Consider the following 16,679-nt stretch of genomic DNA (forward strand, 5'->3'; position numbering starts at 1 on the left):
TGGCTTTATGTTGACTTCTGTTTTATTTTTACTAACATATCTGAAACAAAGTTGTGTTGCTTTTAATAATGCATTTTGTAGTTGAGAATTCCTCAGTTCCTGCACTCTGCATAACAAGTCCCACCTGGTCAGGTATTCATAGATATAAATTATCATGTGTCTAAAGGCCCAAAATCTAAAACCTTGGCTTTGGTGTGGTTTTCCTTCATGGCTGCTTGCAGGGGCAGATAGTAAACTTGAAGTGATCCTGGAAATAATTCTGAAAGTTGCCTCACTGTGGGGCAAACACAAAGGTAGGCAGGCCTACGTGTCACTATCTGTAGCCATAATGCTGTTAGGCAAGGCTAATGCAGCATGCAATAGCAGGCATTTTAGGGCCCTAATAAAGGCAGCATCCCAGTGATGACAATACAATGCTGATACCATCGCAGTAACCATCATACAGTACAGAAAACACTGCCAGGCTAGTAATTTAAGTACTGTCTACTGGGGAGGTCAATATGCAAATAGCCAACCAGGAGGTAAATTTACTAAGATGGGAGTTCTATTTCAGATGGGATGTTGCCCATAGCAACCAATCAGATACCAGGTATTATCTTCTAGAAGGTGCTAGATAAATGAGAAGTAGGATCTGATTGGTTGCTATGGGCAACATCCCATCTGAAATAGAACTCCCATCTTAGTAAATTTACCCCCAGTAGCCAACTTGTGTTGTTGGTGGTCATTATTGTCTTGTATACTTGCACCAGTCCTCCATTACCCACAATAGATATGAGTCCTAAGAGATGTATCTTTGGGGGTGCACTCATGGCTACATATCTTCAGTGAATGCTATGCTGGCAAGTCCTTGTTCCACTTCTCCGTATGTAATGGTTAGGCAGTAGGCATACAATATGCAAAATCTAGGTATGGACACCTTTTTTTTCATTCATGCACAGTAAAGAAATGTGTATCTTATGCAAATAAAACTGGCGTATAACATAATCTAAATAAGGCCTTATGATGACTTCAGAAATTCATTACTTCTGGATGATATACAGTACCAATTGGCAGATTACAGTTCACATCAGGCATATTGATATCTCCTGTATTTATCTCATATTTCATTGACATCTCAATTGTTTTCTCTATTAAATGGTTTCTGGAATAACTAATTTTACCATACATAGAGGCACAGATACTTTGTGCAGTGCCTTGCATCAGTGTAACCTTTATCTCCTCTATACATATAAAGTAACTCCGTCTCTCTGCTCTCCTATTCAGGCTTTACCAAACAGAGCATAACTGGGAATAACTCTACCCCAGTCATGCTTAACGCTGTAGCATGATCCAACAAATAAAATGTAAACTATTATGACTGAAATCAGGTTAGAGTTTTTATTTCTTAAACTACTAGTAATTGGACATATTAATTAACGTTCTCTATTACCAATAAACTTTTCATCATCTTTAGTGGGAAAGAGCTATCTACTGTTTCTTTTCAACATTTTTTTCCATAGCTAATTTAAATCACCACTAACTAAGGGGGTGATTGAGTCCTGATTGCTGCTGTGCATTTTTGCACAGCGGATGATCAGCAGTAGACTGCGCATGCGTATGCACCGCAATTCGCACGTGCGTCGGCAAACAACAGGCATCACCGGACAGAAACAGGATGTTGTGAAAATTTCGTTCGCATGGGCGTTCGCATGCTGAGTGACAGGAAGAGGCCATTTGTGGGTGGTAACTGACCATTTTCTTGGAGTGTCAGGGTAAGCCCCTGACACTCCCAAGTGTTTTAAGGGAGGGTATGTGATGTCAGCTCCGGACCCGATCAGCCTGTTCTCATCGTACGTCCTGGGCTACGCACAGACTGCACATACTGGAAAAATCATTCAATGGTGAGAGAGGTGCGAACGGATTTGCAGCTGTCCGCTGACTGACGTTTTTTTTGCAGCTCGTCGTACACATGGGATCGCACACTTGCACATCTAAAATACACTCCCCTTGGGCGGCGACTATCTGAATGCAGCACAACAAATTTAGCAGCCCAGCGATCGGGTCTGAAACCTCTCTGCTAAAACCAAGATGAGGGCAATCTTTTATTTTAATTTTTAACAGTGTTTCATCTTTCCAAGTTCTGCTATCATGACCGGCACATAACATCACAGGCAATGTGTCTTCCTCCCTCCCCATAGCCCTTCTCCGTCTGCCTCCTGGGCCGTCCACCACCCTATGCCTAACTCCAACCCCTATAATGTGTGGCAAGTTACTTTGGTCTAGGCTTCCCTCTTCCCCCTCAGCTCCCCCTTCATCCTTTCTCTCTCCCCACCTTGGACCCCAACCCCCACTCCCTCGCAGCACCTCTCAACCGCCTGCATGGCACCATCCCCCCATTTTCCACCAGGTTTGCCTGAAAATATACCCTGTAAGAGGGAAGAGCCAAGTCTCATTACCCTACATGCACATCTTCAGACAGGGTGGGAGCTATGAGTGGATCCTGCAGATCTCTCCCCGATAACAGCCACTCACGCATGTGCTGTCTAAGTACTGCTGATGTGATAACTTTACTTTATATATAGCAAGGGTGGGCTCATGTCAGAGTGCCTGTCACTGGATGTGATTCCTAATACATCTGAATGGAAATTAATATATAGGGGTAACAAAATAAAATTTTATCTTTCCTCACCCTCCCCCAACCTGAAAACATTTCTGGTGCCCCTGCCCTTCATAATATATTGTAACAGGCACAACTTCTGACAATGGCACTGGAAAGCTGCCTATCCTAGCCCCTTTCCTACCAGACAAGAGCTAGCTGCACTGTTCCGGTAACACCAGTAAGAGATTATTATGACAATAAGTACAGCAACAACTACAGTTGGGAATGTGGCTACGATGATGCAGTTCAGCATAATTAGCATCACCAGGCACCCAGACCTTGGTAAGCATGTCGATGTTGCAACCAGGAGACATGCCCACTCTTCTAGGTGACCAGGAGCCCCACACAATTCCGGGACAGCCTGGCGCTGGCTGCACACCTGCAGAAATAACTGTAAAAATGGCCACTGCAGCCATTATCCTGGTGATTTGTGCAGGCGCAGTAGAGATGTCCCTTGGGAACAAGGTGCTGGTACCATATTCCCGGAGAAGTGCGCATGCACAGTAGACTCTGGCACAAAGTCAGAGTCTACTGCACCACCACAGAGGAGGGAGCCCACACGGAATCTGCACACAGGTGCCTTCTTCTCTTAAACAACGATTGTACTCACCCTTGGAAATCCTAAATTTAGAAAGTATGACCCTTTAAAGTAAAATAGAGTCATTTCATAGTTATTGTCTGTAGCTCAGGATTTATAAGGAAAAATATTACTTTACTAACTGTATAACTAGTGCCTGAACCAAACACCCAACAAAGGCTATATGCAGTTATATGTATTCAGTATTCTGCATTCTGTGTGTCATATACAAAGAGAATTCATTTAGTATTGTTTCACTTGCTTATACATATTTGAAGACATGTAGCTAGTAACCTAGTCACATTGCTACCTGAGGCAATTAATAAAATAACATCTCTCTTATCTGTTATACATTGTAAATGAACAATTGTAGTGTATACTGTAGAAGACAAATAGTGCCACTTCAGTTATTGTTATGTCTACCATGAACGTACAAACTGCTAATTTAGAAGTTTATACTCTACTTCTATTATAAGTTTCCTTATGTGTCTTCTTCCTTCGTATTATATAGTTGAATTTACTTTTTAGCTTGTATAAAATGAACATTTTAACAATTGATTTCATTTTTGCTTTTTTATTTTATTTTACTGTTGTAATGAAATTAACACTACTTCACCTGTCATTGAAAGTAAATATCCTGCTATCTTGCCATAAAATATTCATTGTCTTTACCTTGCAAGCATTCCAGACATGGGGTCGGATGCCATTCAGTGGGAGACGGATGGAGCTCCGAGATTCCAGTTGAACTTGTACGTTTTTTCAAAGTGGCAATCATTTACAAAGCAAAACCAGGTTGGTTTTGCCTTGTAAATGATTGCAGCTTTAAAAAAACGTATGTGTTTGGCCGGAATCTCTGAGCTCCGGCCGTCTCGCACTGCATTACATCCAGCCCATATACTTTGCTTGCTAATCTTTGTCTTGTCTCTTCCAGGGCCGAAGTCATATTGGGGAATATCATCAGGAAGAAGAACTGGAGGTGAGATTACCTCACTTTGCTCCCCCCTTTTTTCTCTAGGTGATGTAGGTTACTTTGAAGTTCGAAAACATCATTTGGAGAGTTAGCCTGCAGTATATTCACCTCTTTAAACTTTTTGTACCTTTTTCACCTCTTTTTTGTACCGGTGGGTTTTTGTTGTTTGCCTTCCTAATTTTACTCACCTCAGCATGTTACTTTAGATTTGTCCTCAGTGGATTAGGTTTGTTCATTCCTTTTGTAGTTTCAGTCCGCTTCACACTATTCTTACTCCCTTTCGTATTTTTTATTATTTTTGAACTTTCTTTCCTATTTTCTTTAACTTCTATTTTATCTTAGTACTTCTTTTTGTCTTCCTTGCTTTGCCTCTCTCTTGCTAAGTTTCCCTATTCATAACTTTCTAACCTTTCTTCCTTGCTTTTCTGAGCTCTGTTTTTACTTCACCTCTTTGACACTTTTCCTATTTTCCACTTTTTCTTCCTCATCACTTCCTGAGCTCTGCTCTCTCAGAAGATGTTCTGAAGTGACCTTGTGAAAGATAGTCTGCTCTGTATCATGAAGATGTTGGCTTGGTGTGGCTGTGCAATGTAGTTCCATTAGTAGTGGAGGCTAAACATTGCCAGAGCACCAACGAGTACTTATCCAGGGCCATATTAATGTATGGGCTTAATGGGCAGGTGCCCAAGGCCCTACATATCTAGCGGCCTTTGAGCAGGTACAGGTTCGACTGTGGGCATCTGCTCCCTGGGCTGTAGCCTCCTGAGCTTCTTAAAGGAATGTAGAGAATGCTGCCTGGCTGCTCTGATTATGAATTACACAAAATCAAAACAGCCAGGCAGCATTATCTACCTGCCATCCAGCCTGCAGCCAGACAGTGAATGGCTGTCAGCAAGCTCATTGGTGGATGGCTGGAGCTTTCCACCATTCAGAGTGCTGTGCTGACAGCCATTTACTGTACGGAAGCATGTGGAGAGATGGCGCTTGACTGATGGAGGGGTAAATTATGGATCTTTATTTTATTTTTCCGATGAAAGAGTGTTTAGGTGCCCCGACGCTTTGCTTTGCCCAGGGCCTACAATGCTGTTAAAGATAGCCCTGTACTTACCCTGTCCCCCAATGATTAGTGCTATGCCTACCTACAGAAAACTGTTCACATAACAGAAAAATTCAATGTGGAAAATGCAAACATGAGGAAAGAGTAGGGAGGGAAACTTGGAAAGAGGAAATGTCCTTTTAAGGTCACAGAGGGCAGCATAGGACTGGTTGCAAGGATCTTGCCGGAAGTGACAATACTGACAGCAGAATCCCAACTGCCGTAATCCCGACAGATTTAAGCAACTAAACTAACCCATACCCTACCCCTAACTCTAACCTTCTCTTCCTGCAAGCTAACCCTAACCGTCCTCAGCATACGTACGTATCGGGATTCCGGCGTTGGCATGCTGCCTTCTATGGTACTGCTTTCAAATGCCTATTTGTACTTTCTACGCCTCCCTCAGATCACTGGTAATAAGAATTTAAGTGTACAATGCCTATACGTAATAAGTGATGTACATGTTTTACAGTTTGGGTACGTTACAATACTGCCACTTACTCTGAGCAGATTCTCTTTTGATCATAAGTCCAATAATAGTGACATAAACATTTTCATTTTTAGTTTTTATATTTACTGTATTGAGGTCATATTGAGCACTACAGATGGGTTCAGTATGATTTACCGACGATCGGGATGCCGGCCATCAGTATACCGTCTACGGCATCCCGGTTGTCAGCATGGCAGCAGCGGGGCAAACACAAAGAGTCCCCTTGTGGACTCGCTGCGCTCACCATAGGTTCTATTCCTACTTTATGGGTGTCGTAGACAGCCACGAGTGGGAATATCCCGTTAGCCGGGATTCCGTGTGTCGGTATTGTCAACAGTCGGGATTCCAGAGTCGGTATACTGAACGCTGGGATTCCGACTGCCGGCAAATTAACTGCATCCCCTACAGATACCATTATTATGTAACAATAGCTAGCATGCATACTGATCTAGCTATACTAATAACATTATTAATGTTAGTGGTAACTTCATACCATGCATACCTGGTAGAAGCTTGGTTGTTGGTAAACACAGTAATGTCACTTATGGTGTGTTTGATAATTTATATGTTATATTAATAACAATAATAGGACAGAGTTACTATAATAAACAGTAGTAAAACTGTTCTAATCAATGATTCATTTTGTTTCCCACAGGCGTTCAAGTCTAGTCATCACAACTAAATTATATTGGGGTGGAAAGTAAGTATAATTCATGTGCTTGTGGTGTTATAATAATGAGGAATGTAGTTCCCATAGCCAGGCACAGTCTAATACTTTGCTAAATAAAAATGAAAATCCTAAAGGTTATTTTTGTAATTAAGGGGCTTATTTCTCAATGAGTGATAAAACCCATTGCGTATGATAACTGGTGCTACAGCCAATCAGCTCCCGACTGTCATGTGTTCAGCTCCTAACTGTCATGTTTGAAAATGATAGTTGGAAGTTGATTGGCTGCAGCACCAGTTTTCATACGCAATAAGTTTTATCATTCACAACGAGTTTTATCGCTTGTTGAGAAATGGGCCCTTAGGTCTCTACCTAGCTCCTTTTGTGAAGCTCAGCAATTACAGTGCATCTAACGGTCACTGCACTACTTAAGGTGCATACACACGGAGAGATTTTGACTATGAGAGATTTTGACTAACTTTTCCCTTGAACTGGCAGTAGGAGATTTTGACTAACTTTACCAGAGATTTTGTCTAACTATGCAAGAGATTTTGGCTATGGGAGATTTTGACTATCTCATTTAAATAAGGGGATGAGTGTCATATATAGGACGATTTTACAGGGTGGCTGGTATTTAAATAGCTAAAAGTTAAAAAAATAATTTGCGTGGGGTCCCCCCCTCCTATGTAAAACCAGCCTCGGGCTCTTTGAGCCAGTCCTGGTTGTTAAAATACAGAGGAAAAAATGAGTAGGGTTCCCCCATATTTAGACAACCAGCACCGGGCTCTGCGTCCGGTCCTGGTTTAAAAAATACGGGGGACAAAAGACATAGCGGTCCCCTGTATTTCCCAAACCAGCACCGGGCTCCACTAGCCAGGGAGATAATGCCACAGCCGAGGGACACTTTTATATTGGTCCCTGCGGCAGTGCCATTACCCCCCCAACTAGTCACCCCTGGCCGGGGTACACTGGAGGAGTGAGGACCCCTTAAATCAAGGGGTCCCCCCCTCCAGCCACCCAAGGGCCAGGGGTGAAGCCCGAGGCTGTCCCCCCCATCCGTGGGCGGTGGATGGGAGGCTGATAGCCTTTCAATAGTAATATTGTTCTTTACAGGTGGCCTACAGGTCCCAGCAAGCCTGCCCCAGCATGCTGGCACTTGGAGAACCACAAGTACCAGCATGCCCGGACATAAAGGGCCCGCTGGTACCTGTAGTCCACCTGTAAAGAAAATATAAAAAAAAAAAACACAACACATTCTTTTAAAAATCCTTTATTAAACTGGGTCTTCACCTGGGGGCGGCGGCCTTTAAGCTCTTTTGCATGGCCGCCGCCTTCCCAGGGCTTCCGGCGTCTTCACCTGGGGGGGCGCCACCTCCCCAGGGCTTCTGGGGTCTTGCTCCGGCGTCTTCACCTGGTGGGCGGCGGCTGCTAAGCTCTTTTGCATAGCCGCCGCCCATCCAGGACTTCCACGGCGTCTTCAGGAGCTCTTCTCCGCTCCTCCTCCGCCGTCGGACTGAAAGCCGCTGCCTCGCGCTGACTTATATAAGTCAGCGGGAGGGGGCGGGGCGATGACGCGGCGAGCCGTGATTGGCTCGCGGCGGCCATCTTGAATTTCAAAAATGACGCTGAGGCGCCATTTTTGAAACTGGTACCGCTCCGCTGCCAAACTCTGCAAGAGAAAGGTAAATTTCCGCCGCCCGCACCGCTGCCGCAACCCGCCGCCGCCCACACCGCCACCCGCCGCTGCCCGCACCGCCGCCGCAACCCGCCGCCGCCCACACCGCCACCGCAACCCGCCGCCGCCCGCACCGCCGCCACAACCCGCCGCCGCCCGCACCAACGCCGCCTGCAACATCGCTATCGCTGGGAAAAATCGCTGGCCTCTAGCGATTTTAACTAACTTTACCAGCGACATAGCCAAAATTGACTTGCCGGCACTGACTATTTTTCCCAGCGATAGCGACTTAGCGGGGACGCGCATCGCTATCGCTGCCTGTATACACACGGAGCGATCTGCACTAACTTTCTGAGCGATTTTGACTATATAGTCAAAATCGCTCAGTTATATCGCTCCGTGTGTATGCACCTTTACACTCAGTGTACCAGACAACTATTTATGCTGTACAGTATAGGAAAACTGATGACATAACATTTAGTGGACATCACTCGTTGTGCTTGTACACCTAAGGAAGTTCGGTATCTGGATGATAGGTCGACCTTTATTAGGTCGACAGTCAATAGGGCGACCACTAATGGTTGATGTGCATTAGGTCCATATGGACAAAAGCTCGACATGGTCTTTAGGTCGACATGTAAAAGGTTGACAGTGCTTATGGTCGACAGGTGCAAATGGCCGACACACATATTGTCGACAGCGCTTTTTTTGGAGGGGGTCACATTATTTCCAACGTCTTCATAATTTACCATCCACGTGAACTACGATTGGGAATAGTACCCTGTGCCGAGCGCAGGAAAGGCACCTTGCCCGAAGCATGGCGAGCGAAGCGGTGCACTAATTAGGATTCCATGTTCTGTGATGGTGAAAATTACACCGAAAAATAAAAAAATGTTGCTTCAATCTTTTTTGTATCAACCATTTATCATGTCGACCTTTTCCAGTGTTGACCTTTCGTCCCTGTCAACCATTTCTAGTTTTGACCATTTCGACTTTTTCAACAGTCGACCTTTGCCATATCAACCAATAGTGGTCAACCTACTGACCGTCGACCTAATTAGGTTCGACCCTGTGATACATACCTAGGAAGTTTCATGTGTCCACACAGTTTGTGCCTCATAAATGCCCTTTATTGTCTTTAAATGCGGTTATACTACTGTCTTGAAATGCAATTACATAACGTGAATAGAATGAAAATAAATATTATGGCACTAATACAAATTTATAAGAATCTATTGTATTTCATGAAACAGCTCTAAGCATGCCCTGGAGCTATAGGAGATATTGAGACAATTAGGAAAGCATTATAATGAGCTTATACAAAATATTAATGTGTGCACTTCTGCTTGCCTGACTGTATAAAAATAGGAGCAAAAACTTAGATCAATGTGTTATCGATTAAGTATTATAACTTCTTATGCTTCATATATATATTTTGTAGAGCAGAAACAGAAAGAGGTCTATCAAGGAAACATATTATTGAAGGTAATTGTCTTTTGTGTGTCCTCTTATCCTTTTTAATGTCAAATTAATGTGTTCTAATTCATCTAAAGCATTTTATGAACTATAAGTGATGGCATATATAATTGTTATACTGTGATGCTTGGACAGAAAAAAATAATAATAATAATTAGTGCATGTATAATACCTAGGCTTGGAACACATTTTAGGCTATGATTTTAATGTAAAATGTTCCATATTTTAAATTATGTTCCCATTGCCTGTGAACATTGTCATGTCTATTTACTATAAAGCAGAGATAAAAAAAAGTTTTTCTGTCACCGCTTATCACAGATATAGATCACCAGCTTGTGGGATTTGCTAGATAAGTAGCGTCAACTTTGTGGTCAGCGGTTGACCGAAAGTAACCTCACCGCTGACCACAAAGTTCCCACCATTGGTTACAATGGAGCGCATAGGCGCTACATTGTAACACTGCCGGGTGCTGCCTGTCATACAGTACAGGAGCACACAGCCAATCAGGAGGATGCCACAACGTGGCGTTCCCTGATTGGCTGATGGAACCGTCTTAGACATAAGTCAGAGGGGGTTCCTGGCATTCGGGGAAAGGGGTCCCATGTGAAAACATGGGGCCCCTTTCAGTGCGAGGTCGGGTGTCCGTTTTGTTATTTTGCCAAGTACCTGGATTACAAATGGATTAAAAGCGGAGCCATCTACCCTGGATTTTGTGAGTATAATTTTTTCAACAGGTACACCATGGATTCTACATGGAGAAGAGGACCGACCCTCGTGTGAACATAGGTAAGTATGTGTATATGGAGGTGTGGATGTATGTATTAAAGTTATACTTTCAAGGTGTGTGTCTTATGTTTTTATTGGGGTATTTTTTTAGTAGTAGTACTACAGGTACCAGCGGGCCCGGTTTTCCTCTGCATGCTGGTACTTGTGGTTCTCCAAGTACCAGCTTGCGGGGGAGGCTTGCTGGGACTTGTAGTACTGCTACTAAAAACAATATTCATTTTTTTACAAAACGGCTATCAGCCTCCCATCCGCAGCCCTTGGATGGGGGGACAGCCTCGGGCTTCACCCCTGGTCCTTGGGTGGCTGGAGGGGGGGGGGCCCTTGATTGAAGGGGTCCCCACTCCTCCAGGGTACCCCGGCCAGGGGTGACTAGTTGGTTATGTAATGCCAGGGCAGCAGGGACCTAGATAAAAGTGTCCTCCGGCTGTGGCATTATGTATCTGGCTTGTGGAGCCCGGTGCTGGTTTCAGAAATACGGGGGACCCCTACGCTTTTTGTCCCCCGTATTTTTGGAACCAGGACCAGGTGCAGAGCCCGGTGCTGGTTGCTTAAATATGGGGGAACCCCTATCATTTTTTCCCCCCATATTTTTTCAACCAGGGCCGGCTCAAAGAGCCCGAGGCTGGTTTTGCTTAGGAAGGGGGACCCCACGCATTTTTTTTTTTTTATTAACACTTTCCCACCCCTTCCCACTGAAAAACATGCACGGATCTCATGGATCCGTGCATGCCTATCCAAACACGGGATAAAAAAGCAGGTCTGTTTTTTTTTAGCATTTTTTCACGATTTGTATTTCAGCACGGCAGCGTTTGGCTATTGTCGGCAGTGTTTGTGATTTGCACTTTTTAGTAAATGACCGATTTCTACCAAATTGCAGGCGTATTTGACCGATGGTGTATTGATTCGTAATTTTTTCCTAGGACTTCCAAAATATTACGAATGCCCTCATCACTGCCGAGATTTTTGCTTAGTAAATTCCCGAAATGACACTTTGAAGAAAAAACGTCATCTCGGTCAAAATCCTGACCTTAGTAAATATACCCCATTGTTTTTTAAAATGTATTTTATTTAATAAAGTTGAAAAAGTATTTTTTTTTTTTAATTCAATACATTTTTATTGGATTTTTCCCTTTTTTGTACAGTTAAACAGTTATATAAAAACAAAACAAAAAAACAAACAAAAATAAAATAAACAAAGAACAACAACACAACAGCAAGCTTACGGTTGTACATATAGAAGAGGTAAAACATAACATGCGGATGTGGATTTTAGTCAAAACCAGTAATCAGCAGAGTATCGGCAACATAGCAATACAGTAGGTATATCAGTATACGCCGGAAGATCCCAGTCACATTAACACAGCTGGCTACAGGCTACCCACCACATAAACCTCCCCCAGAAGGCTTGAGCACCACTTAATCAGACAGCTCTAAAACTCAACAGTATTTATCCCTGAAATAGCGAGAACCCATCCACCTTCCCCACATTCCAATAAACATTTTCTCTGCATTCCTGGCCAGGAACATACATTTTTTGTGTGTAATAGATGTGTTAACCAGAGAGATCCAGGATTGTAGGGTCGGGGCTTCACTAGTTAGCCACAGTCTGGCTATGCAGACCTTGGCCAGAGCACAGAGGTTTATAACGTAGCGTCTACTGGGCGGATCCAGAACCTCCTCATCTATAACTGCCAGTACACACGTTAGGGGTGTCTATAACTGCCAGTACACACGTTAGGGGTGTAAATATAGTAGAAGGAATACATGTATCAACTACAGCGCATCTAACCTCCTCCCAAAATGCCGACACCATGGGACACAAGCAAAGCATATGCCAAAAGTCTGCTCCCAGACTTCCACACTTAGGGCATTTCGAGCTATGAGTTCCCCCAATATGCGACAGCCCCACCGGGGTCATATATACCCTGTGCTATATGAACAATTGTATTTGCTGATATCGTACGGAGGAAGTAGAAAGCCGACAAGACACATAGCACCTTCCTATATGTCATCCAACAATGGACCTATATCAGATTCCCACTTAGTCTTAAGGGGGGCAAGGGGATCTATATGATGCATCTGAAGCATACGCCCATATATTTTAGAGACTAAATGTCCAGATCCCACTGTTTGCAGTAGCAATTTAACCGGGGAATCAGCAAGGGTTGGAGGGCCATCAGGGAATTGGGCAGTCATAGCATGTCGCAATTGGAGGAAATGGAAGAAATACACAGAGGGGACATTAAATTCTGGTTGAAGCTGCTGAAATAATCTAAATGCCCCACCAGTGTATAAATGTCCCAGAGACCACTGCCCATGTTCCCCAGACCCTCCTAACTTGAAGCCGACACAGTTCGGGCAATCCATATTTATTGTCCAATGGAGTGTCGGGGTCGATACCATGTCCCTGTAATACAGTATGCACTAGCCTCCAAATAGTAATATATTGCTTTATGATCGGTAAAGATGACATTCCGACATTTCCGCAGAGAAGTAGTTGCAGAGGGGAACCACCTGGATATTCCTGGAGCACCAGTTGTGAGTGCAGACTCGAACTGTCAAGGTCGTTAACCCATTCCCAAAGATGTTGTGCCGCGAAGTAATAAAAGCGAAAGTTGAGGAGAGCCAAACCCCCTAGAGCTTTAGTCCTGGTCAAGGTATCAAGTCTCAACTGTGCCCGCTTACTAGCCCAAATTAAAGAGGAAAGTAGACCATCTATTTGTTTAAAGACCTTCTGAGGAATGTAAATAGGGGATGGTTGTAGAATACATAGAAGTTTGGGCTGAAAAACCATTTTTATCATGTTAACCCTCCCCGTAACTGTCAGGGGCAGTTTCCCCCAGACCTTCACTTTACACCGAAGATACGCTATTTGTGGCGTGATATTAAGGGATGAGAATTTGTGAGGGTCATTAGACACCCAAATACCCAAATATTTGAAGGAGCTCACACATCGTAGTGGGAGAGTAACTAGTGGAGAGGCAGGGATCTCACCCAGAAGTGGGATGATGGAGGATTTCTCCCAATTAATCAGAAGCCCAGAGTAGTGCCCAAATTCATTGATAATTTCCAATATTTTAGGCATAGACTCAGCATAGCGATCCACGAACAGCAAAATATCGTCAGCATAAAGAGCTATCCTATCCTCCCTGGTGCCAATTTTAAAACCAAAAATCTCAGAATTCGCCCTCAAAAGGCACGCAAGGGGTTCAATGGCCATAGCAAATAGGGTAGGCGACAAAGGGCACCCCTGACGCGTACCTCTAGACAAAGGAAAGGATTGTGACACAAAGCCATTCACCGCCACTCTGGCCAGGGGAGAGGAATACATCAATTGCACATATTTAATAAAGTTAGGGCCTATACCAAATTTATGCATTAATTTCCATAAATAATCCCACTCCACGGAATCAAAAGCCTTAGCAGCATCCAATGATACAACTATGGAGGAGGAAAACTCCTCACGAGGGATCTGTAAGTGAGTAATTAACCGACTGAGATTAATGGATGTCGACTTATTAGGCATAAACCCTGCCTGATCAGGGTGTATAAGCTGCGTAATAACCTGATTCAGTCTAAATGCCAAGACTTTGGCCATAATTTTGATGTCGGTGGGTAAAAGGGAGATAGGGCGATAAGAATCAACCTTCCTATGATCCTTGTCAGGTTTAGGACGAACAACAATCAATGCCTCCGCCATGGACAAAGGAAGAGATTCCTGTGCAAATATCTGATTGTACAACTCAAGTAGCTGAGGGACAAAAAAATCTAAATGCCGCTTATAAAGCTCAGACGGTATACCATCCAGTCCCGAAGCTTTCCCATTGGGAGAAGCCATAATAGCAGCCACAATTTCTTCCGGCAAGACAGGTGCCTCAAGGAAATCATGCGCTTCGCAAGTTAATGAGGGAAATTGTACATTTTGTAAATAATCATCTAACTGCATCGGAGTGCAATCCAATCTAGAACTATATAACCGCCTATAATAAGATAAAAATTCCGTATCTGTAATGTGTCTGTAATAAAACGTGCCATCTGAGGCTTCAATTTCAGCCACAATATTAGAAGACCTCTCACCCCGTGCCAGGGAAGCTAAATAAGTGCTCGGTCTATCCCCAGAAGCATAAAAAGTATGGGACGAAAAAAGGAGTCTATGCGGAGTCTTTTCCATGAAATAATCTTTCCACTCCCCCTGGGCTGACAGCCATGCTGATTTGAAACTGTCTAAACAGTCCTGCAAATATTGTGTCTCTGCAGCAACACTCTGGGCCTCCAACTCTAACTCCCGTCGCTTAAAAAAGGACTTTAAATTAGACACCCTTTTAATTAAGGTTCCCATCAAAAAGGCTTTAAACGTATCCCAGAAAATAGAAATGGACTGTCCAGCCTTATTTATCTCAAAGAATTCCCGCCAAGCAGCCACCAAATCGGAGCCGTCCCCCATATGTACGAGCCAGAATGGATTAAACTTCCATACGGTCTGGCCTCTGGAACAGTTGAAATCCAAAACCAAGGTCAATGGGGAGTGATCCGATATACCTCTAGTCTCATATCTACTATCCCGGACCAGAGGGACCATGTCATTCGAGAGGAGGGCCAGGTCAATCCTAGAGAACGAGGAGTGAGAATGTAAGAAACAGGAATATTGTTTGAGAGACGGGTGTCTCAGTCTCCAACGATCGACCAGGCCCAACCCCGACACAACATCAGCAAAACCAGACCTCCCAGAATGCAGACCAGAGGAGGTGGGAGAGAATTTATCTATCGCCACATGTAACACATTATTGAAATCCCCCAAACAAATGACAGGTGTTCCCGGTGACGAGGCCATGAACCCAGCAACTTTTTTCAGAACATCGGAAGAGTAAGGAGGAAGTATATATACAGCCAATAGAAGTAAAGGGACAGAATATATTCTACATTTTAAAAACACATATCTGACCCAAGGATCTGATTGTAGAGTCTAACACAAAGGAGACAGTCTTTTTTATAAGGACAGACACCCCCCTAGAGGCAGATGTGTGCATAGAATGAAATGCCCATCCCACCCAAGGTATTTTAAGGGAAAGAAGCTTACTGCCCACTAAATGAGTTTCCATAAGACAGACTACGTCAGCGGCATACTGTTTAATTTGTCTAAGCACCAGGGATTCGCTTAATCTTATAATTGAGTCCCCGCACATTCCATGATAACATCTTAAGTCCAGACATAAGAAGTCATAATGATGATAATAGGGGCTACTGCCCGCAGCCAGCCATATCCATCCTTGCGAGGTGCAATCAGATAACACCAGTGCTCTATAAGTAAGTTAGCAAACCACATACAGACAAACCCAAAACATCCATATAAAAAACAACCGAAGCCTAAAACACCCCCACCCCCTCACCCTGTATACTACTCCCAACTTGCAGCATACTTGGATCCCAAAACAAAACACTAACAAACTATAATCTAGGCGGAGCCAAGAATATAATGGCCTTGAGAAAAGAGAAGAAAAAAAAAAAAAACACCTTTAGCCACTAAACCAGAACACCCCTTAAAAAAAAAAAAAAAAAAAAAAAAGAGGTGAAACTTATATAATCACCCCCAGGGCCTAAGAACATAATACAGTCGGATATAATAAAACCTAAGAAATCCCCCCCCCCACATATCAGCAGAAACAGCAGAAATGTAGTTGGCCGAAACAAGAAGAGGAAAGAACAAACAAAAAATTATCCTTACCCTCTCCCACACAGCCATAGAACAAATATGCATATAATCTTAACATACATAGCATAAGTCTCGTATCCATAACTCCAGGTAACTATCAAGGATCTGCGAGAGCCCATCTCGCCGGGAAGTGTATATCCATCCAGAGCGAGGCCTCACGTGGAGTAGCAAAAAATTTAGTCTCACCATCAGCCACCACCCGTAGTCTCGATGGAAAGAGCATAGCATACGACAAGTCAAGCTCACGAAGCCTCTGCTTAATAGGCAAAAATTGAGCCCTATCCTTTTGTACATCCACCGCAAAGTCTGGGAAGACAGATATTGGTGACCCATTCCACTTAAGAGGGCCCTTCGTATGAGCAAGTTTCAAAACAAGGTCCCGATCACGGAAATGAAGAAACTTGGCAATAAAGGTACGGGGCGGAGCCCCCGTTGGTAGCGGGCACAGAGGCACCCTAAGGGCTCGTTCCACCGAAAAGTAGGGTGAAAATTCCTCAGACCCAAATGCATCTCTAAGCCATTTTACAAGAAATTCTTCAGAAGACGAGCCCTCCTCCTTTTCAGGCAGGCCAACAAAACGAATGTTATTGCGCC

At 43.7% G+C, this 16,679-nt stretch overlaps 1 protein-coding gene across 2 annotated transcripts in view; it reads left to right on the forward strand.

Moving 5' to 3' along the window:
• KCNAB1 (potassium voltage-gated channel subfamily A regulatory beta subunit 1) overlaps window positions 1-16,679 on the forward strand; it is a 698,577-nt gene that overhangs the window by 523,358 nt on the left and 158,540 nt on the right. For both annotated transcript variants that reach the window (XM_063916117.1, XM_063916118.1), the window contains exons 5-7: window positions 4,147-4,191; window positions 6,427-6,471; window positions 9,555-9,598. In XM_063916117.1, the coding sequence (XP_063772187.1) occupies window positions 4,147-4,191; window positions 6,427-6,471; window positions 9,555-9,598 (134 nt within the window). The remainder of the gene's footprint in view (window positions 1-4,146; window positions 4,192-6,426; window positions 6,472-9,554; window positions 9,599-16,679) is intronic.

The sequence above is a fragment of the Pseudophryne corroboree genome, chromosome 4 (genome assembly GCF_028390025.1).
Source record: "Pseudophryne corroboree isolate aPseCor3 chromosome 4, aPseCor3.hap2, whole genome shotgun sequence".
Taxonomy (NCBI): domain Eukaryota; kingdom Metazoa; phylum Chordata; class Amphibia; order Anura; family Myobatrachidae; genus Pseudophryne; species Pseudophryne corroboree.